The sequence below is a fragment of the Bos taurus genome, chromosome 26, assembly GCF_002263795.3.
Source record: "Bos taurus isolate L1 Dominette 01449 registration number 42190680 breed Hereford chromosome 26, ARS-UCD2.0, whole genome shotgun sequence".
NCBI lineage: Eukaryota > Metazoa > Chordata > Mammalia > Artiodactyla > Bovidae > Bos > Bos taurus.
Window position 1 is genome coordinate 44268233 of NC_037353.1, and position 22642 is coordinate 44290874.

At 57.5% G+C, this 22642-nt stretch overlaps 1 protein-coding gene across 3 annotated transcripts in view; it reads right to left on the reverse strand.

Annotated features, from left to right (window-relative positions):
* FAM53B (family with sequence similarity 53 member B) overlaps positions 1–22642 on the reverse strand; it is a 113683-nt gene that overhangs the window by 40052 nt on the left and 50989 nt on the right. For all 3 annotated transcript variants that reach the window (XM_024986040.2, XM_059882100.1, XM_059882101.1), the window contains one exon: positions 15458–16236. In XM_024986040.2, coding sequence (XP_024841808.1) covers positions 15458–16236 — 779 coding nt within the window. The remainder of the gene's footprint in view (positions 1–15457; positions 16237–22642) is intronic.

Below are 22642 nucleotides of genomic sequence, written 5' to 3' on the forward strand. Positions count from 1 at the left end.
TCCCACCTTGACCCCCCGATAAATGCGAGAACCTGGACCGCACAGCCCCGCCACGCCTAACCTTGTGAGCTTGGCTGCCACTCTGAATGTCGGTTTTTTCTTCTGCAAAATGGGAACAGCAATCTTCACTTTTGGGGACTGTAATCATGACACCACGTGACTACATGAACCCAAGCCCCCTGCTGGTCCGTGGAGCACGGAAACACAGGCAGAGTGCATGCACACTGTCACACACGGCAAGAGTCAGCAGTGTGTCTTATCCTCACGTGTGGACCCAAGTTTCAAAGGGTGGGGCTCAGGCCACACAAGGTGCAGGGCTCCGGCGAATGGGTCTCAACACGAAGGGACAGCGTGGACAGCAATCTGACCAGACAGGTGACCCAAACTGAGGCAGGAGGTCCCATCATCTCACTGCTCAGGAGGGTCGCCTCTGGCCTCCTTGGCTCCTGAGAGGACAAGGAAGGCCTTTCTGACTCAGTTCGCTTCCCGAAGGACATACTAGGTCATCCTCCTTTTTCCCTGATGAACTTCCCTGTCTGGTGGGGGGAGGAAGCACTCACAGGGTGGCCTTGTAGAGGTTACCTCAGCCAGCAGCTCCCCCATCTCCTCCAGGCCCTGGACACTCAGGCCTAGAGGAGCCAGGCAAGGAATTCCCCAAAAGGCCCTGGGCCCAAAGCAGTTCACGCTGCATGACTGGGACTCCAACAGCACCCCATCTCCATGAGGGCCACTAAACACACAGGCACCAGCCTTCTCTGTCTGCCCTGGGGGCTCCCTGCAAACCTACCCCCAGCCAGACAGAGCTCCAAAACCCCACCGTCCTGTTCAGAACTGTCCTTGGCTCCCGATGGCATCCAGAACAAGGTCCCAACGCTCCACGCGCCATCCCAACCACAGCTCCAGCCACATGGGTCGGTTTCCAGTCAAGGGAGCATCTCGGGGCCCTGTCTCTGCTCTGCCCTCCAGCAGAGGCGTGGTCTGAGGAGGGGCTTGGGTACCAGGCCTAGGCCCACCAGGGAGCATTGCAGCTCCCCTGAGAAGGAGCGGAGAGCCCTGCACACATCACGGCAAACCCACCAGGCATCCCTGGTCCTGACTACTGGATTCCTGGAGCACTCCAGAGAGTGCATCAGGTGCCAGGGAGGGTCCTTACAGCAGTCATCATCCTGTTTTAAGCCCAACAACAACCACTACGGATCCTACTTAACCAGAAAAAAAGACCAAGGCACAGAGGGCTGGGCTTCCCTCATAGCTCAGCTGGTAAAGAATATGCCTGCAATGCAGGAGACCCCAGTTCGATTCCTGGGTCAGGAAGATCGGCTGGAGAAGGGATAGGCTACCCACTCCAGTATTCTTGGACTTCCCTTGTGGCTCAGCTGGTAAAGAATCCGCCTACAATGCAGGAGACCTGGGTTCAATCCCTGCGTTGGGAAAATCCCCTGGAGAAGGGAAAGGCCACTCCAGAATTCTGGCCTGGAGAATCCCATGGACTGTATAGTCCATGGGGTCACAAAGAGTCAGACACGACTGAGCGACTTTTACTTTCACAGAGGGCAGAGCTACGAGCACCGGTCAAAGTCTGTAGCTTTCTACGTGATAAAGTGTTGATGCTGTGACTTCTAGAAGGCTGGGGTGGAGCGTCCCCATCTCCTGCTGCAGCCCTGGAGCCTCCAGGGGCCCGACACACAGCAGGAGCTTGGCCAGCAGTGGCTGAATGAAGAGATGAGTCCACAACTTGAACCCAAACCCCCAGAGGACACGACCACCTCACCAGCTTGCAGGTGGCTGCCTAGATACACTTGCTCCCACCCGACCCTTCTGCAGCCTGCAGGCTCCTTAAAGGTGCGGCTGGGTCTTCTGCGTGCTGAGCCCCTGAGCCCCTGCTCCAGGCCCTTGCACAAAACTGGCACCCCGTCACTGCATGCCGATTGGAATCAGCTCACAGGGTTGTTGCTACGTGGAGTCTGAGGGCCCAGAAGGTTCCCATGGTGGGCGGGGCCCTGTCTGAAGTTCCCAGGCTGCTGAAGCTACAGGCCCCACTTTGCTATAGGTCCGCCCTGGCAGGGGGGTGCAAGCTAGAACCATAAACGCAATTTCCTAGGAAGAATGTGGTCAGGAGGCCGCCAAGCTCCAGAGACAGGACTGCTCAGGAACCACACTCTGCCCCTAGGCCAGCCCACATCTGCCCTTGCACCCCACAGCCTGAGTGCTGGGGGGCCAGGTGGCCCACTTCCAAGTGCACATGAGAGGAGCACCAGCCCCCTGGGGCCACCGGGCATTGGATGTGTGGCCAGTCCCACTAGGATGTGTAGTAACCATAACACACGTCCTGTACATGGAAACTTGGTATACTGAAAACGAGCACATGTCCCTACCAATGACTGACTTCTACTGATTGCATGTTGAAATGATACCATTTTGGATACACTGAGTTAAACAAAAGATGTTATTAATTTCACCTATTCATTTCTTCTTTTTAACTGTGGCTACTAGCAAGTTGAGACCTGGACCATAAAGAAGGCTGAGTGCCAAAGAATTGATGCCTTCAAACTGTGGTGCTGGAGGAGACTCTTGAGAGTCCCCTGGACTGCAAGGAGATCCAACCAGTCCATCCTAAAGGAAATCAGCCCTGAATATTCATTGGAAGGACTGATGCTGAAGCTGAAGCTCCAATACTTTGGCCACCTGATACGAAGAGCTGATTCCCTGGAAAAGACCCTGATGTTGGGAAAGATTGAGGGCAGGAGGAGAAGGGGACAACAGAGGATGAGAAGGTTGGATGGCATCACTGACTCAATGGACATGAGCTTGAGCAAACTCTGGGACACGGTGAAGGACAGGGAAGCCTGGCATGCTGCAGTTCATGGGGTGGCAAAGAGTCAGACACGACTGAGCGACTGAACAACAATAACCAGAAATTCTAAAATTTGAAATAATTTAAAAACTTAAAACAACGGCTCATATTCTGTTTCCACTGCATGGAGCTGAGATTCAGTTACAACCTCTAAAATGGATAAGATGTGTTGATCTCACAGGGCTGTCTTGAGGAGAACATTTGATGGGTGAGTTTCTCCTGCAAACCTGCTCCCACCTCACCTGCCCAGAGTCAGCAGGTAACCCACAAGCACCCGCCCTCCCCACCCTCCATTCCAGCCTCCCGGCCCCTCTCAGGCCTCCTAGCAGCCTGCTGCTTCCTTCTCTGGGCTGCCCATCAGGCTAATGGTAAAACTTCAGGGTCACAAGCAGTAACAAGTCAAAGAAATACCAGTGATGACAGGGGTGACCACATTGATCCGGGGCCAGCACCTCTGGAGGGTGTCTGTGCACCCAGCCGGCTCCAGGTGCCCCCAGAATTTCAAAGCGCACAGTGCACAGCAGAGGTCACAGAGGCCCAGAGAAGGACAGTGACGCACCTAGGGCCCCCCAGCTGGCGAGAGTTACCCCGCCATGCCTCGCCAGGTCCAGAATCCACCTTTCCACCGCCCACTGGCCTAGGTGTAGGGGAGGATGTGGGCACAGTGTTTGCTCACGGGCTCCCTGCGTGCATCATACTGAAGTTCTGCTGTTTCTGCTGAGCGATACAATCAACCTCGCATTGTTTCAGACGCCATGTCCCTCCTCTCACCAAACAGTTAATGCTGCATAATCAGCCTACCTCAGCTGAAATGCTCACCCCCAACATGCTGCAGGTGCCACACCTGCCCGGGCTGGTTCTAAACCCAACAAAAAAGGGTCTTTTCTGTTGCTGGCTCCCCAGCCTGCATACTTGTTCTGTTTCTATCTGCCATCAATTCTTGGAAACTTCCATTGTTCAAGACTGTTCCAGATTAATGTGAGATGGAACTTCTCCAGGTGGATTAGGCCTGTTTAAAGCTTGTCCCAACTACCGAGGGGTTGTGGGAGGGTGTGCGGGCCCAAAGGTGGACCCAACGTCTGCGAGACTGGACACGGCCCTGGGTCCCAGCGGGGACCCGTCCTTCCAGAGGGGACACGCGACGGGAGAAGACCCAGGAGGCCCATGAGGGCCCCTGCCCTGGTCTTGGGACCTTCCCGGGGTGCCCACGTGAGAAAGGGGCAGACAAGGAATCAGGGTGATGGGGCGAGGAGAGCCCCTTATGTGAGTGTGAGCACAGCCCCTGCCTGGTTGGGCCATCAGCACAGCAAACCCTCAAGGTCACCTTGCACCTTGTTCGCCAAGTCATTTCAGGAAGGGGTTTGCCGGGAACCTCCCTTCCGGGACACAGAAGGCCCGTTTCTCAGGCCCCTTCTCCCCACATCCAGGCCTGCCCACTGTTTCAGAGGGTGAGTGAGACTCCAGGAGGGACGGGAGAGGAGTGGCCAGGGGCCTGTGTCCAGGACAGCCTGGCTGAGGGTCAGAGGGCAGGCCGGCCAGGCCCGGGGCTGGGGCAAGTGCAGGGCTGGCTGCCACGCCCGCCCTTCCCAGGAGATGAGTCACTCTGGGGATGAGGGGGTAGCGATGGCCAAGGGCTTAGAGATCCCCCAGCAAATCTCAGGAACAGGTAACGAAGGCTCTGCTTCCGGTGCTAAGAGGATGCTTTCAGACTGGGGATGTGTCCACCTGCAGGACCTCCCCTGGGCACGGCTGAACCAGACCGAGGGCCTGTCTCCCGTGTGCTCCAGCCCCGCACTGAAGAAGGATATGGATCCCAATACTGTGGAAGGACCACAACAGCTGCGTTGCGGTCCTCGGGCAGAGTGGAAACAGCCTCCGAGGGAGGCCCTGGTGCTGAAACCTCGGTGCCCTGGTTTTCCAGCCAGAAAACTCACAACTCGAGAAAGACAAAGCTGGGACATTCCTGGTGGTCCAGTGGTTAAGACTCTGTGTTTCCAATCAGGGGACGAGGGTTCGATCCCTGGTTGGGGAACTAAGATTCCACACTCACCATGGTCACTTTTGTATCAGCTGTTGAGAAAGGGGGTGGATAATATGCAAGTGATTTAACACCGACTCGACAGACGTGACTTGGAGCAAACTCCCAAAGAGTTTGCCCCTTTCGGCTGCATGGTACGGGCAAAAGTAAAAAAAGAAAGAAATGCAAAGCCTGTCTGCCCAAGGGCTGGGAGGATGAGTCTGTTGAGACGGGATGACATCAGAACATCGAGGTTCCTCCATCCTTGTGTGAGCCTAGTGGATTAGACAAGCAACAGCCATGCTTCCTGAGAAAGTCCTGAGGCCCTGGCCATACGTCACCACCCCCACCCCACCTGCAGGGAACCCAAAGCCTAGCCTGGGTCCCGGCCTCACCCAGGCCCCTGGCTGGCAAGGGCTGGCAGGACCCACCCTTGGCAGGGGCCCTTTGGGGAGGTCTTGCCCACGGGTCATGGGGGCCGAAGAGTGACCAGGGCACCCATCAGTGGTCTCCCAACTCGGAAGGTGAGCAGGCAGCCCACACTCAATTTTCTTCCCTGAAGAGGAAGGAGAGGAACCCTCCTGGGTGGATAAAGGACCACACCCCAGGAGCGGGTGGGTGGCGGTGGTGGTGGGTCAGAACAATGAACTCCCTCCTATTCCTGCTACGGACATAGGCCAGTCTGATGAGGACAGCAGACCTGGCTCCCCAGGGCCTCAGCCAGGCTGGTGGGTGAAGATGTGGGAGCTGAAGGCGTCCCCCCATCCAGTCACCTCCTCGGGGGTGGGGGGCCTCCCCATCCCTCCAACCGGAGGCGGCCCCTTCCACCTCCTCTCTCCCACCTGGCGTTCCAAACCACACCAGCCTGCTCAAGCTGCTTGGCAGCACGCACTGCCATCGGAAATTATCTTGCCTATCATGTGCTGGCTTATTGTTTTCGCTCAGTCGTGTCCGACTCTTTGCGACCCCACGGACCGCGGCACGCCAGGCTCCTCTGTCCTCCACCGTCTCTGGGAGTTTGCTCAAACTCATGTCCAGGGAGTCCGCGCTAAGTTGCTTGTGTCTTATCCACCCCCTTTCTTGACAGTAGCTGATACAAGTGATACGGTGTGCGTCTTGCAGAAAACGCCCCTGGACTTCATCCTGAGTGCCAGGCGCCCAGCAGTTCCCCAGGGAAGCGTCTCTGAGTGCAGACAAGGGTGGTGCAGAGTGAAGAAGAGGACGGGGCAGGCCCCTAGCTCCCGTGGCCGAGGACGCCAATGGTACCGATGGCACAGGGCTTGCCTGGGTCTGCACAGTCTGCCCACGGCCAGGCCCTAGGATGACGAGCCCCTCTGCCCCACACCAAGGGTCAGCTCCAGGCCCTCTCCCATTCTGCACTCTGCCCCAGGGGAGGGGCTCTGCCATCTGCGCCCCCCGCCAGAGGCTGTGCCCACGGGTGGGCTGGGGGAGCCCTCGAGGCTGGAGGAGGCGCATCACTTCACCTGCTTCCTGCAGCCGCCTCTGCTCCTCACCCCTCGGGAGCGTCTGGTCCATGCACAGCACTTGCTTCCAGTTTGCAGCTTTTCCAACATTCACGGAACCCACTTCATGGCCCTCCCGTCCTCAGCCCCAGTGGGCCTGCGGACCCCACTGCCGAGCCCCACCCTCCCAAGGGCAGCCCCTCCCACTGTGGCCCTCTCCCCTCCTCGGTCTTCAGGAACCTGCCTAACCATCATCCACACCAAACTCTCCAACTCATGGGGTGGTTTCCGCCCCCTGCAGAGGGTCCCAGCTAATCCAGGCAGCCTGGCACATTCCCCAGGCACAGGGCTCTGGAAAGGAAACAGCTGCAGCGCTCCCCGCCCCCCAACCCCCACCACAGTCACCACCCAGTCAACGGAGATTAAACGCAGGACAGGCCCCTGCACTGTTTCAGGGAAGGGGGCTGGGCCTGGTGGCCTTCAGTGACATATGACGATGTGAGCTCACTGCTACTGCTCACAGATGAAGCTCGTGGTGATTCGTTATATTTTGGAACCAACCATTCCTTTTGTTTTCCAAGGCAGGGGAAAAAAAAAAAGCCACCCTTCTCCCTCCCCAGAAGGAATTATCCAAGAGTTCTACTATGCCTAACTTTCAAAGGAGGCATTGTTAATCTTCTCGCCATAAATAGGCAATTAACACCCACTCCCGAGTCCAGGCAAAACCCAGTTCCTGCGAGCTCGGGGACACAGCGCAGGACTGGCCCTCTTGCATGGCATTCGCTTTCTGAAGTTCTCGACGGGGGCCTGAGGCTGCAAGAAGAGGGCAGGAACTCAGGACCACTGATTCCACAAAAATTTTAGAGGGAGTCTAGGTCGATGCCATGTTTGAGGACAATCGAGGACTGTTACCGAAGGGCCTAACTTCATCCGACCCGAGTCCGCACGTAAGCCAGCAGCCTGTACAGGATGAAGCCACGGGCAGGCGGCAGGCACGTCGGCTCGTAATTAATCACGTCCGTCTCAGGGACATGGCTCCCTGCTTCCTGGTCTCTGGCCCTCCTGGGGGCTGACCCACCGGCTCACCGAGGGCGTGGAGCGCCTTCCCGGGGGGCGTGACCCTGACATCCCCGATGAGGAGCCAGGAATAGGACGGGAACGCTGGAATGCTTCCGGGTTTCTGTCAAGCAGCCCCTTCCCCTGCATCCTTCCAGGCTGCGTGGGGCTCCCTGGGCTGTTAGTAGGTTCTCATTTTCCAGAGATGCCGCCCCAGCCAATGTAAACAGACCCAATGTGGCACCCCTGAGATGCGACCCAGCAGGACGAGCCTGCAGGGGTGCAGGCATGACCTCCTGTGGCCCCGAGTTGTCCAGCCGAGTCCAGGAGAGAAGACCCAGATTCAAGTGGACAAGACCAGGGACCCTTCAGCAAAGGAGATGGAGGCTGGAGGCAGGGGTGACGGGAAGGGTAGGAACCGAGCTCCTGGGGACGGCAGAGGGAGCCTGATGCGTAAAAGGTAGGGGGCAGGATGGCTCCAAGGTCACGTGTGGAAACAAAGCAAATCACAAGGATCAGCTACCCGTCACTGCTACCGAGGGAAGATCACGGAGAAATACAGGCAAAGCGAGGGCTCTATGCGGGATAACACGAGGGCCTTACCGCCAGCCAACTCTGAATGCAGCAGCTTAAGGAACGTTATCGTTGGGGATTAAGGTGATGGATACTCAGCCCCCTGAGTGAGGTCTGTGACCACGGTGACTTGGACGCTAATGCAAGATCGATCCCCTGGCTGGGCCTGCTGGCCGTACCTCTGGGATGTTTGCACCCCTTACAAGGAGGCGTGTCTCCAAGCTGGTCCACACTGGCATGCCTGTCAACAGCCGGCCCCACTCCTAAGTCCACGCTGCTCCCTGCCACCAGGAGCTTGGGGACGGGGGGCTGTTACTCCCCTGCTTAAAACTCTCTAAGGCTCCCCTCACAGCACTCAGAGTAAAAGACAAGCATCTTCAGAGGACCTACCAAGAAGGCCCCCCTAGGCTCCGGTCCCCTGCCCACCTGGTCCTGCTCCGGGCACTCTGGGCTTCTCCCCGCCCCTTCCTGACTCCAACCTTTGCACACACACTTCTGCTAGTAGCCCCTGTGAGCACAGCGGCAGGGCCGCCTCACGGCTTATGGCCCTGCTCACACGATTCCAAGGCACTGAGAGAACATGCTAGAAGCCGGGCCCCTTTAAACACCCCCCGAGACAGCCCAGCACGTGCAGTAACCTGGACAGGGCGCTGACACCATGCCGCGCCGGGCTCCTGGTCGTTCACTTGCTGCCCGACACAGGGCTTGGGCCACTGAGCAGGGACCGCCGTGCGTAGGAAGTTCCCTGGGAAATGCCCGGCACCATGTGTGAGACGTTTTCCGGATGTTTCTCACCAAGCGGGATGGGGAGATGTCCTCGGATGTGCTTTCCACCTGCCCACAGGCTCTGGCCTCCTGAGGGCAGGGCGGCCACCTCCGCACCTGGCACCGGAGCGGGGACCCGGCGAGGCGAGGGCACCCAGAGCTCATCTGGCTCGTCTGGGCCCCTGGCTTATGCAGCGGGCTGCCCCCCAACTCCTGCGACCCCCCTAGAGCTTTGTCGCCTCAAACACCCTTCGGCTCAGTGAGGCTCTTGATTAAAGCATGGAAAATCACCAAGTGGCATTAGAGGCTGCCTCCCTGGCATGTCCCCAGTTGAACTCCTTCTATTTTTCTTTTCCCCGGGAGATCAAAGCTATTGTGTCAACACTCGGCCCTGATCCGAGTGACCTTAAGCAGATTGCTTATGCAACCTGGTGGCTGTGCCTGGGGACACAGGAGGGATCCAGGGGGTTTCCTCAAATTCTGAGAATCCCTTTGGGGTTTTTTTGGAGAGAAAAGAACTGCGGTGTTTCAGAGAGGAAAGAGGACTAGAGAGAGCCGAAACTGGTTGCCCTGGCCTCTCCCTGTTCCAGGCCGCGGGGTCACAGCACCCCTGTGCCAGGGGTGGCGAGCCTCGCTCTCGTCTGGAGGCAGGCTGCGGGGAGCGGCTCCGCTGTTACAGCATCGTCCTGGCTGGACCCACACCACCAGAGTCCCATCCAAACCCATGGGAAACGGAACAGTCATTCCCATGCTTTCCAGACACCAAAACGGAGGCTTACAGAGGTGACCCGCCCAAGGGCACCAAGAGCTCAAACAAGGGACAGAATGGGGAGCCAAGCACCCCCTGACCCCAGAGCTCCTAGCTTCATCTCCATGGCCTCTGTGTCCATGAGCGTGAGCCACCGGGGAAGGGCGCTTGGGGGCAGATTGCGCCACAGGAAGAGCCCCGAACCTGGCCTTCCCAGCCTCCTCCAGAGAGCCACGTGGCTTTCGGCAACTCACCAACTCTCTCCTGACTCTCAGCAAGGAGTGGACAAGGGCAGAGGTGGAGAATCAGCTAGCAGTGGCTGCAAAGACCGCTGCGGGGGAAGATTCTAGATGGCCTGTAAGTTCAACCGGAGGGACAGCTTGCCTGGCCGGCGATGCCCGTCCTGGGCACAGCAGGAGTTGCCACCCTGGGCATCCATCATTCTGACAGCCTGGGTCTCAAGGGACCTTTTCCTCTGTTCAGGCCCAGCCTATTCCCTCATCAGAAGCAACCATTGCTATGCATCCACAGTGGGTTTTGGCTTGGCTTTTTAAAAAAAATTTTGGCCATGCCACGCGGCTGGCAGGATCTTAGCTCCCTGACCAGGGATTGAACCTGGGCCATGGCAGAGAAAGCACCAAGTCCTAACCACCGACTGCCAGGGAGTTCCCAAGCCTTTCCTCTTATTTAGCGTTTATTTCATCTCAGTTGGAATCCCAGGGCTTCCCATGACTGTTCCTCTAAGATCTTCGCACCTGTCTGCATCCCCCATTGTAGAGGGCGACCCACCTCTGAATTCCTCTGCCTGCCGTCTGCAGGGTTCCCCAGGCTGTCAGGAAGGGTGCTGAGGGTGCAACGTGGCAGGAAGCTGGAGCCGGGGAGGTGGCCGCCCCTGGCAGAGGGGGACAGAGGGCCATAAAGGCCTGGGCAACCCGGCCTGGGCCCAGGGACCCTGCCAAGAGAAAGCCCAGCTGGCCTGCAGCTGCCGGGCGGCCCGAGCAAGAAGGGAGTGCGGCAGGTGGGGTGAGGGCCACCCCGTGGGAAATGAGGTCCCACCACACACAGAAGAGGGGCAGGGGGCCAGCCAGGAGCTGCCTTGCCCAGGGACCTTGCCAGCAGAGTGGCACGAGCTATAGACGAGCCTCTGAGATGACCCTTCGGGCAACTTCCCGCATCAAGCCCTCCCCCGTCAGAGCCCACGCGGCCCTGGCCAACCCGCCCTCCTGGACCCGTCTGCGGGCCCCGGCTCTCAGCATAGCTTCCAACTCAGGCTTCTTTCTTACCCCAAACTGCCCCCTGGCCAGCTTTCACAGGCCCCTCCAACATCTGCTAACACAACAGTTGCTGCCTGTTCAGAGGCCTGTGCTGGGAGGTGCGGGCCCACAGCATGTGGGCAGCTGCGATCAATCAAACCTCTGTTCCAACCCCCGGACCCCTCCTCGCAAGCGTCTCCCTTCTGTCGGAGGCACTGTGAGAAATACAACTTGTTGCTCTTTCAAGATGACCAGCTTGGACTTAAAAAACACGGCAGGGCCTGTGACACCCACCCAGGGCACAGCGTTCGGTGGGTCATCTTTAACTGTTGCTTTTAAATGCCAACCCCGCTCCCGGATTCTTGCCTGGAGAATCCCATGGACAGAGGAGCCTGGCACGCCATGGTCCGTGGGTTCGCAGAACGTCAGACACGACTGAAGCGACTTATGCACGCTCGCATACCTGATCCAGGTCTGAGTGGCCGTGCAGAGCCCAGGGCTTGCTGGGGGGTCAACCAATGCTGGGCGGTCAGACCAAGTTTCAAAAAATGCAGGCGCTAATAATCCTGTCAGTGAAAGTCCCGCTAATACACAACTCACATGTTCAGGCTGGGCCCTGCCTTCCTTGGCACACGCTGCCATTTTGCAAAAGGGAAGCTGAGGCTTCATATGAAACACCAGGCTGCAAGGGCCCGAGGAAAGCGGCTCAGGGAGGTCGAGGAAAGGGTCAGACCTGGCACGGCTGCCTCCGAGCCTCTCGCTCTGTGGACGGAGTGGCTGCAGTTGCAGTTCCAGGGAGAGAGGGCCTTTCGGGGCCAGGTCCTTGCGTCATCCGCCCCCCAGGGCCTCCTCCTCGCAGTCACCCTCCCCTATTCGGGACCAGCTCCCCCGCCCGAGAGCGGGGCATGCAGGTTTTAAGCGGCAGAGACACGTGGATATGTATGGCTGAGTCACCCTGCCGTGTGCAGGAGACGAGCACAACGCTGTTAATTGGTAACACTCCAATGCAAAATCAAAAGTTAAAAAAATTATATTCAGAATTTAAAAAAAAAAGAAGCAGTAAAGACAATTTGAAAGCAGTTGCTAACCACCCCGCCCCACCCCCACCCCACCACTGTGGGAGCCGAGCCACCGTTGCTGCCAGCTGGACCGCTGTGCCTGCACCCCGGCTGGGTGGGCAGGGGCGCCTGGCAGGCTCCCGCAGTCCCCCCCATCCTGGTTCCCCGGGTGACAGACGTGAGACAAGGGTGCTCGCGCCAACCAGCCTCCTCGGGCAGGTGGAGATTCGGATTCTGCCCCATCTCACGACCCCTGGCCCCCCGGGCAGAGCCCACTACAAGCGGAACACAGCCGCAGGCCAGGCCTCCTTCCCGTTTCCAGAAGCCAAGGATAAGGCAAGAAGGGGAACTGACGAGGAGTGAGTGGCCAGGACTGAAAACAGAAGGAAAGAGATGGACGAATGAAGAGGGGAGTCTGCAGAACATCACCCTCAGGGCCTGCTTCTGCCCCTGGAGATGCCCAGAGCGAGCCCTGGGCCCCCCACCATGACGACGGTCAGCATCCGTCAGCTCCCCGGCGGTGGGGGCGGGGGGCAGAGCACGGGGGATGTACATGTAAACGGAATCACACACGCATGTCAACAGATAATCAGACACACACAGACCTTTATACGCAGACCTCCATACATAAGCTACACACATACATATACACACACAGACACACGGACACATCTACTCAACACACTTAAACATGTGCACACACGTGATTTCCTGTTCCTCCCAGCAGTCCTACGTTGATGGCGGGGGTCGGCACAGTATTTATCTGCTATACAGAGATGTGAAGCACTTTTTCCAGGGCCACCAGCCTTCTGCCCCACCTCTGAGGCTGTCTGATTTATCAACGTCCCCTGTCCAGCCAAGTGAGGACCTAAAGGGGAATACCGTGCTCCAGAAGGGCCTGTTTCCAGGGGTACCCTGGCCCGAGATCACACCTACCCTCATGCCCCAGGCTTCCAGCTGAGAGCTTGCCCCTCGGAGTGGGGCCCACCCACGGCTCCCTGGCTCCCTGTGGGCATGAGGCAGCCCCGGACCTCAGAATGTTTGGTCTCTCCGCCCGCCTGCCTCTCTCGGGGTCTCTCCCTGGTCCTTTTTCCACCGGCAGTCTGGAGAGGCTCCGGGGTGCCCCTGGGGGCTTACACACAGACCCTGGGGAAGGTCCCAGCCCCGGTCAGCGCCGCTGGGTTGGGGGAGGCCACGGCTTCTCAGAGCTGCCCGTCATCCCAGAGGTCCAACCTCTGGGGCCACCAGCCTTCTGCCCCATTCGCTTTGCACCCGCAGACCGAGTCTCTCAAGCACCTGGGCCCAGAGCCCACGCACACAGGGGCTCCTGGAGGACGGAGCTCACCTGGAACCCTTCCTACCAGGTAGACAAACGTACAAACCAAGATCCAAAACCCACGAGAGGGTCTGAGGTCCAGCGGACAGACTGCCAGCAGGACATGCGGAGTAGCGATGACCCTTGGCACAGGACGCCCTCCCCGGTGGCTACTGATGCGGGAAGCCCATGCGGAGGACAGAGTCTGGGGGCAGGAAGTCCCGCGCCAGCGACACCGGCTCACAGGGTACCAGGCACAGGGGTCCTACATGCTCCAGACTGCATCCAAGGCTCTTCAGATGCACAGAGGTGGCCCTGGGCCTGGCGTTTTGAGGTTCCCAGAGGAGCAAGGCCCACTTTCCAGGGCCATGAATCATCCGGTGGGGGAGTCGAAGCAGGCGCCACCCGATGGGAAGAGGGCTGGCCGGGTCCAGAGGCTTGGTGGCGGGGGCGGCTCAGGCCCATCCATCTCCAGGCCTCTGGCTGCAGCCCTTAGGCCCACATGCCTCCCAGGGGCCCCTTCTCTGCTTTCCCTGGACTCTGCCCTCCCCAGGCCCTGGCTGGGGAAAGACAGGCGGACAGAGGGCAGCCTCCTCAGGATCTTGGAGGCCTGCCTGGAGCCGATGAAGCAATCTATACATCTGGGCACGGCCCCACCAAACAATGTATTTTTAAACGGTTTCTCCCCAAGTGAGGGCGGGAAATGTCTCCGACGATGCCCATGGTGTTATTCCAACTTGTGGCCAGTAAAATATAATAACACATGTACATTGTTTTTATTACCTATCTAGCTTATTAGCTAATAAAATAAGCTCAGCATTAAAAATTTAACTGAAGCCGTTTTATCACACCCAGAACTCGTGGCTCTGGATTTTCTTCAGAAGATTTTCTTTGCCCAAATCTGTCACCTTTCCAGCATTTTTACCTATTTACATTTCTCCAGGAAGGAAAATTCCACTTGCCTGTCCAACCTGAATGAATGTGTTAGATCGCTGACCAGCTCAGACTCACCTGGAGCAGCGATGGGGAGGAAGGGAAAGCAGCGATGGGAGGGCTGGGGGCGGGGGTCCCGTGGGGTCCTCCCCTCGGGTCCTCTCCAGGCGACCCCCACGGGCACAGAGAAAGGCAGGCACCACCCGTTGGTCCAGAGCCAGGGCCTGGGCTCTTGGACAAAGGTGGCCAGAAAGAGTGGACCTGGGGGCCAGGTGGGGGCTCTGGACCTGAGACACCTGCCTCTCTTCTTTTTTGGGGTGGGGACCTGTAGGTTGGGACGGAGGACTAAGGGAGAAAGGAGGAAATGCCATCAACAGAAGCTGTATTTTTCATTCTCAGCTGAAAAGAGGCCTGGAGAAAAGGCAGTGCTGGCCACTGAAGGAAGGCCATGAGGCCCGCCTGGAAAGGAGTGGACACGTCAAGCCTGCCTGTCTGGACGTGGCCACATGCTCCCGAGCAAGGCCAACCTCTCACCACCGAGCTGGTCTCCATTCCCTCAAGCCCAGCCGCGACTGAAGCTCAGACAATAAGACTAGAAAAGACGGCCCTGAGCACCCAAGGGCCCCCCGGACCCAGAACCCACCGTACGCATCCGTCCTCGAGGGGCCAGCCCTGCTCCTGGGGATCTGACCCTCGGGACTCCCCAATGCAGGCAGCTCTCAGGCTTGGAGGCTGTTCTGATGATGGTGCATTAACTCCAAGTTCAGCTCACTCAAACCAACACCCGAGACCAAGCACGAGCGAGGGCGGCCAGGGCCCCAAGACAGAGGATGACGCGCGAGTGACAGGGCGCGTGGCCAGAGGCCACACCTCCAGGGGCAGCGAGGGTGAGTGCCGTTTCTTGCTGGACGCACGCTTTCGGCAGCTCACTCACAAGAGTGCGTGCCTCCCCCGCCCCCCAGCCCCTGTCGTCTCATCCTCTGAAACCGTCACTCACCGCCCTGACCTCGGGATCAGCATGATCTGAGTGACGCTGAACCCCACCTGTGCGAGCGGTTCCTACAGCAGCTGTGGGGACAGGGGCTCCTGGGGGAGGCCCCTGAGAAGGGCCAGGAGGGGACCCCCAGCGTCTGTGAGGCTGCGCCTGCCTCTTCCTGGCTCTCTGCTCCTGCACAGCCAGCACTGCTAGTGCCGGGAGAGAGCGTTTCTGTTTTGAAATGGCAATGGCTTTAAGGGTGGGGGGTGGGGGGCTTGATTTCATTTTTCACCGTATCAGATTTTAAGAACGAGGAAATGAACCAGCTTCCCGGGCCTCTTCGATGCGGGCACCCTGCCCTTGCCCGGGCTGGACCGGGATCCAGGGAGGCTCCGAGACACCCCTGGTGGCTTCTGCAGCGCCTCCTCAGGGCAGGGCACTCTTACCTGTGCCATCTTGGCAAGATCCAGGGAGGGCCTCTGCTCCTGTGCCTCCTCGGGGCGCCGCCGCTTGATGCCCACCTTCTTGTCATTAAGGACGCAGGGCTGGGAGCGGCTGCGGGCCAGCCCGCCCGAGCGCCTGGCCGGCTCTGGCGTCGAGGCGGGGGTGCTGCTGGCGGAGGGCGGGCAGTACTCCGCAAAGGAGAACTGCTCATGCGAGCAGGACAGGGAGCGCTGCATATCCAGCCGGCCGCCGCCCACGGGGCTCGCCGCGGGGCCCCAGAGGTCGCCTGCCTGTCCGCAGGTGGCCGGGCCCAGCACCCCCGGGCCGGGCGGGCCGCCGGGCCGCGGGTGGAGTCCCGCCGGGTCGTAGGGCGAGGACAGCGTGCTGGCGCGGGACGGGAGGCTGAAGCTGGAGCTCCGCTGCATGGTGCCGAAGCCGTTGGAGTAACGCTGCACGCTGCCCCCGCTGTAGCAGCGCCTCTTCTCCACCGGCGTCCAGACTTTGGACCCCAAGGGCCTCCACGACGTCCGGCAGCTGGCCATCTCGTCCGAGAAGGACAGCGACCGGCACTGGCGCTTGCTGGGGGGCGCGGACGGGTGTCCGTTGTGGTCACTGAGGCTGAGGTCTTTGATCAGGTTGGTGACCGCGCAGGTGGTGGCCGCCTCCCGGTGCCACAGGGCGCTGTCCTGGCACTTGTCCGGCAGGCACTCCCAGATGCTGGCGCTCGGCTGGTCGATCTGAAGGGGGCACTTCCTGTCCAGGTCTCGCCATCTGTCATTTTCTAGTTTGGAAATGACAAAAAAAGAGAGAAACGGGGCTTTGAGAAGGGCCTTCACGCCGGTCCTCTCTCGCCTCACCGAGAACCCGTTTTAAACAGGAGGTTAGAGACAGAAAGGCCCTTAAAAAAGCCATCCAGTCTGGCCTCGCTTTACAGATGAGAAACTGAGGCTCAGAGGGACGGACGTGAGTCCCCCAAGGTGCTGAGTCAGACGCAGGGCAGCCCCACGACTCCTGACACGGTTTTCTTTCCAACATACTGCACGGCCTCCAGCGCTAAGTCACTTCAGTCATGTCCGACTCTTTGCCACCCCATGGACCTCTAGCCCACCAGGCTCCTCTGTCCCTGGGATTCTCCAGGCAAGAATACGGAGGAGCATTGCCATGCCCTCTTCCAGGAGGTCTTCCCGATCCAGGGATGGAACCCATGTCTCCTGCAGCTCCTGCACTGCAGGCGGATTCTATACCACTGAGCCACTGGGGAAGCCCTAGCCTCCCAGGACAGTTTGAAGCACTACTGTTCACCCCAGAGGCCTCTCATCCTCTAGAAGCGAAACCGACTTGCCCGGCCTCCACCCTGGCCGGCAGCAGAGCACGGATAACGTGTCTGCTACGTTCCATCTCAGGGCTCTCTGCTCTGGGGCTGGGACTCGACGGCCTGGGGGAAGACCACGACCAAAGGTGAGCGTGTCGGGACCCCCAGAGTGGCTGGTGGCTGGAGGTGCTGCCAGGTTAGTTGACCTGAGTTCCCTCTTTAAAACGAAGGCAGACAATAGAAACTGGATATTTTATTGATTTACATCCCCTCGACCAAAAGGCTCCACAGCCAACCACAACAACAGCTGCCAATCACTGAGGACTTTGCTTTTGCTCACTTGCTAAAATCTAGGACAAGGTTGCTAAAGTCCGTAGAATCAAGTTTTGGGCTGCAAAGAGAACTAAGTGGAAATTTAAACCTGCGTATTGGGGTCTCTCCTTGAACGCACAAACAAGCCAACCCTGCTAGGAACTGTGTGTTGTTTTTCTGCTGTGGAATCAGGCCCTGTGCTGAGAATCTGAGGAGCTCAAAGACAAATCTGACACAGTTAATAAAACAAAAACAGAGTTAAGAAATACGCTGTGCTGCTGGGAATCGACGTGTTAACATGTTTCTGGTTTTCTCTAATCTCCACATCTTCATAAACTCCGCAAATGTGAATACAGAGAAAAGTATGGTTTGAGTCAGTCAGTTGGTAGAAGTAAAACCTGAAATGACAGTCAGCAGGTATTTCACGCGCGCTGATTCTCAGCACGGCAGACAACTACTGTGCAAGCCCCGTGGGTGGTGGGTGTAACCAGTGTGTCCTGCCTGGCTACCATCGCTGCCCAGATGGGGAGACCCAGGCTCGCAGAGGTGCGGTAAGTGGCTCCGAAGCCACAGCTAACAGCTGAAGAGATGCAAACCCAGGCTGGCCCGACCCAAAGCCCTCTGCTCTCTCCACTACACCGGGCACTGAGGCAGCCGCAGGGGAATCCCGCCTCGGCCCTACCCTCAAGGAGTCTACCAGTCATGCAAGGTCAGCCATCGCTCAGAAACCTGTGACATCACCTACGGGAGTGCAGCAAGAACTGGAGGACCATCTCCTCTACCAGGGGCCACTCCTCAAAGGGCCTGAGAGACACATCCGAGGCAGGCACTGAGCCCATGGTGAATGTCACGACCAGCAGCTACTTGTGGGGGAGCGTCACAAGCCAGAGGAAAAGCCAAAGGGGTTCAACGTGTGCTCTTTCCTTGAGGGCCCCTGACGCAGCCACGGGACTTGGAGCCTGAGGGGCTGGGACCCGGGGCAGGGGACATGCATAAGTTGTCCAGAGGCTGTTCCCATGTGTCGGGGGGGCCATGGTCCTTAGAAGCTGGAGATGCAGGAGAGAGACCTGCCTCGTCAGGCCAGCCGGGAACGAAGTAGGACTGATGCTAACTGTCCAACTCATCTCACCTCCGAAATGTGCCTGGGCCCTGGCGCACGGCCAGTCTTGATACGTGTCTCTTTAAGCCAATCTGACAGAGCATTACCAAAATTTACCTTTTTGCAAACAGCATTTACTTTGTTCCAAACGGGCTTCCCAGGTGGTGCTAGTGGTAAAGAACCCACATGCCCATGCAGGAGACATAAAGAGAAGTAGGTTCGATCCCTGGGTCAGAAAGATCCCCTGGAGAAGGAAATAGTAACTCACTCCAGTATTCTTGCCTGGAGAATTCCCTGGACAAAGGAGCCTGGAGGGCTGTAGTTCACAGGATCACAAAGAGTTGGATGCACCTGAAGCGACTTAGTATGCATGCATTGTTCAAAACAGGTCTTCATTATACACTATTCCTCAAGTAGTCACCATTCTTTTAAAAGACATTCAATTTGACATTTATCAGCAGTTGAAAGTTCAGTAAACTAACAGTAAAATTTAAAAACAACAACAACAACAAAAAAAACTAACATTGACTGAGTCACAACCATCTCAGATTGAGAAGAAAACTTATCCTCCAAAAAAGGTGGAGATTTATGTATGATGATGTTCTTCAAAATGACATGCTGCTGCTGCTAAGTCACTTCAGTCGTGTCCGACTCGGTTCAACCGCATAGATGGCAGCCCACCAGGCTCCCCCGTCCCTGGGATTCTCCAGGCAAGAACACTGGAGTGGGTTGCCATTTCCTTCTCCAATGCATGAAAGTGAAGAGTGAAAGTGAAGTTGCTCAGTCGTGCCTGACTCCTAGCGACCCCATGGACTGCAGCCCACCAGGCTCCTCCGTCCATGGGGTTTTCCAGGCAAGAGCACTGGAGTGGGCGCCAGTGCCTTCTCCAATGCATGAAAGTGAAGAGTGAAAGGGAAGTCACTCAGTCCTGTCCGACCCTTAGCGACCCCTTGGACTGCAGCCCACCAGGCTCCTCCGTCCATGGGGTTCTCCAGGCGAGAGCACTGGAGTGGGCGCCAGCGCCTTCTCCGCAAGATGACACGAGTGATGGCAGAATGATAAATACAGCTAAAAAGGGCCTACGGGGAAGAGGGGTGTTAAATCCAGCATCAAGGAATAACATGGACATGAAAAAAGCTGTTTCAAAGAATATTAATGATGTGGAGAAATGTTAATAATGTAATACTAGACATAAAGAAAGAGGACATAAAACCATAGAGATAGTGTGACTCCTCTTTAGTAAAACACATACGTTATATGGGAAGATAAAAAGGAAAACAAGCCAACATGTTCACAGTCAAATGGCAGAGAGCTAGTTGATTTTTCTCCTTTTTGTTTCTTGGAGTTTCTACATTTCGTTAAGTACAAATATGTGGAGGGCCAGGGCCTAGGACCCCCATCCTCCTCTGGGTTCGCTCCTTCAGTCTTTCAGGAAGTCCTCGCTGAACAACGCTTGCCACAGACTTCTCTGAGGTGCCCGGTGGGCCAGTGGCCGGCTAAGCAAGGAACCAAGGAGCCGACCAAGGGCGGTGAAGGCTCCAAGATGGCGCCACCATGGCCCCGACTTGAGGAGCCGGGAGCCCGCAAGAGACGGTCTCTCTCGCAGGCCCTGGGAGACCCAGGAAGTCAAGGAGAGGGATTCTGTCCTCAGAAGATACCACTTTCTGCTCCCTTTTTACCTCACTGTCCTGGAACTTTCCCATCTCTGGGAAACCATGAGAAAAGGGCATGGCAGAGGAGCCAGTTAAGCACTGACATTCTGTCTCTCTGGCTCAGCAGGGCCCTTTGCTCTGCAGTGACCACCTGTGATCTCGCTGCTTCCTGACTGGACCCCTTGGGGCTCCCTAGTCCAGTCCCATCTCCTCTCTCTCTCTCTCCAGAGAACTTTCTGAGGCTCCCACGGGTTCACGGTCCGTCCCTTGCAGCAGCTTCCTGCGGCAAACACTCCAGCCTGGCGTCCAGGCTCCGTCTGCGCGTGGTCTCCCCAGGAGACCCACGCTGCAGGTGCCAAACCTCCCTTCACGGCACAAGTCAGACAGGAATCAGGGAGACCAAAGCATTCCTTGAAAACCCCTGAAACAGCCCTCGAGGCCCACTCCTTCTGGTTTCACGTCCACAGCCCTGAAGAGCCCATAAAACTACAGCTCATTAGAGCGATGGCAGGAATGAGCGCGACTAGCGTCTACGTACAGAGGGGTGTGCACACGATTTTTGTGGTGTTGCTGTTTTGTTATTTATTTTTGGCTGTGCTGGGTCTTCACTGCAGTGTGCGGGCTCAGAAATCGTGGCGCATGGGGCTCAGCTGCCCTGTGGCACGTGGGACCTTAGTTCCCCGACCAGGGATCGAACCCGTGTCCCCTGCACTGGAAGGCGGATTCTTAACCGCTAGACCACCAGGGAAGTCCCCCATATGATTTGTTTTGAGGTTAACTCTCAAATCGCCAGTGGGAACCAGGGTTGGGTGGCTAACTCGAACGCGTTCCTACCCACCTTCAGGAACTACTCCTGTTTTAAAGAGGAAGCCTCTACAGGACCTTAACACATAAAACGTCTCTTGCAGGGAGGATTCACAGAATCAGTTCTCAACTCAGTCCACTGGTTAAATGAGGGTGCAATGTGACCACGGTGGATCTGCAGCTCCTCCGCCAAGGGGGAAGAGACCCAGGATGTTATTCTCCTGTCTGTATCCTCCCGCCAGCCTCTTACTCCCCATCGAAGAGCCAACGCGCACATCGCCTCCTCTGCAGGTCCACCCCTTCCCACACAAGCCTATGGGCACCCGCAGTGCCTCGCCTAGACCTTCAGTCACGTGTCTCGCAGTAACTGAGCCTTCGTTATCTGCTTATGTGTCTGTTTCGTCTGCTGAGCTACAAGTTCCAGAGGGCGGTCCCGGCCTGACATTCCTGCGCCCAGCACAGGGCTTGGCACACAGCAGACCTCAGCCGGTGCGGGGTGGAGGGAGGGAAGAGTGATACAGAGCAGATAAACACTACACAGCACACCGTGGGTGTTCACGTGGTCTCGCTTATCCCTTGCCCTTGGCACAGGTAACCAGCCGTCCCTTGGCCAAGCAGGTCCGACCTGGGCTGTACCATGAATTCCCCACCCCACTGGGGCCAGGGATGGTCGTGTATGGAACTGACCGGGACAGTGGCTGGCCCAGCAGTGGCCATGTCACTTTGAAAACACAAAGCCCTGCCTGATTTGAGCTCTTGCTACTGTGTGTCAACACCAGCCAGGTGGCTACTTGTTCTGTCTGCGGAGCAGATAATATTTTAATTGTTTCTATCTTTATCACTTCAAGAAGTACAACATAAAGAAAAGTAAAAACAATCGAGGCTATGTTTAGCCCGTGTGTTTTCCCCCTTTGCTCAGGGAACAGAAGGCGATTTGCTGGGTCAGGTCACCAAACAAAAGAAACAGGAATAGAAGCTAATTTTTAATGGCAAACCGCCCTGAGCGCTGGGCACGCTGTCACGTTGTACAGAAGGCCTCAGTAAGGCTCCAAGGAGAGGATACCGGACGCCCCCGCCCCTCCATTCAACACCGTCTCTGCACAAACAACCGTAACCCTTTCAACAGTGACGATGGCTGTGGCCACGAGGAGTCTACTGAGCTGGAGGACTTGGTGTGGTGGGAAGGCTGTGGACCTGGGTTCGAGCCCCAGCTCTGCAAGTGACTTCACCTCTCTGAGTCTCGGCTACTTCATCTATAGAACGAGGAGACTGATTGTAACCTCTGCACAGAGCTACCCTGAGAATGGAACCGTCGCCTCGCAGGCCACAGGACGGGCTCACGAGACAGCAGCGTGGCCGTGACGACAACACTGGAGGCGACTCGGGTAGCTGAGCCCCAGCCCTCCCGCGTGGGGTGTGTCTGGAACGAGGACTTGGGTGTTCTCAAAGAGCGGTTTTGGGAGCACCAGAGGGGTGTCTGCTGGGGATGTTAATATGCAGATTCCTAGGCCCAGTCCCTGCCGTGATACACAGAATCTCTCGGAGCAGGAACCTGCCTTTTAATAAACTCCTCGGGTTATTTTCACGTGAAGTGGCTGAGAACCACTGTTCGAGACTGCAGGCTGCACAGGGACCTGGGTGTCTTTCAAACATCTCCATGGAGGCCCAGTCAGACCATCCAGCCACACCAGGAAGCTTCTGCAGGGTGGACCATGCCGGTCTCCACAAGCCTGCATTCAGAACATCACTGAACGCTGGCTTTGTTTGGGGCAACAACAGAAAGCAGAATTATGGAGAAGGATGACTTTGCCTTTAGAGTATGTTGAGGTCCCCTTTTCACAGGATGGGGGTGGGGACACCAAGTTGCACAGCGTGTTCTGGATGGAGAGCCAGTGCGAAAGGCCTGAGAGGCCGACCGTTCACGTGACGGGACTAATGGGAGGCCCCCCACCCCGCAAGACGTGCCATGGCCTGCAGCTTCTCAGGGAAGGTCCGAGTACCAAGCCCC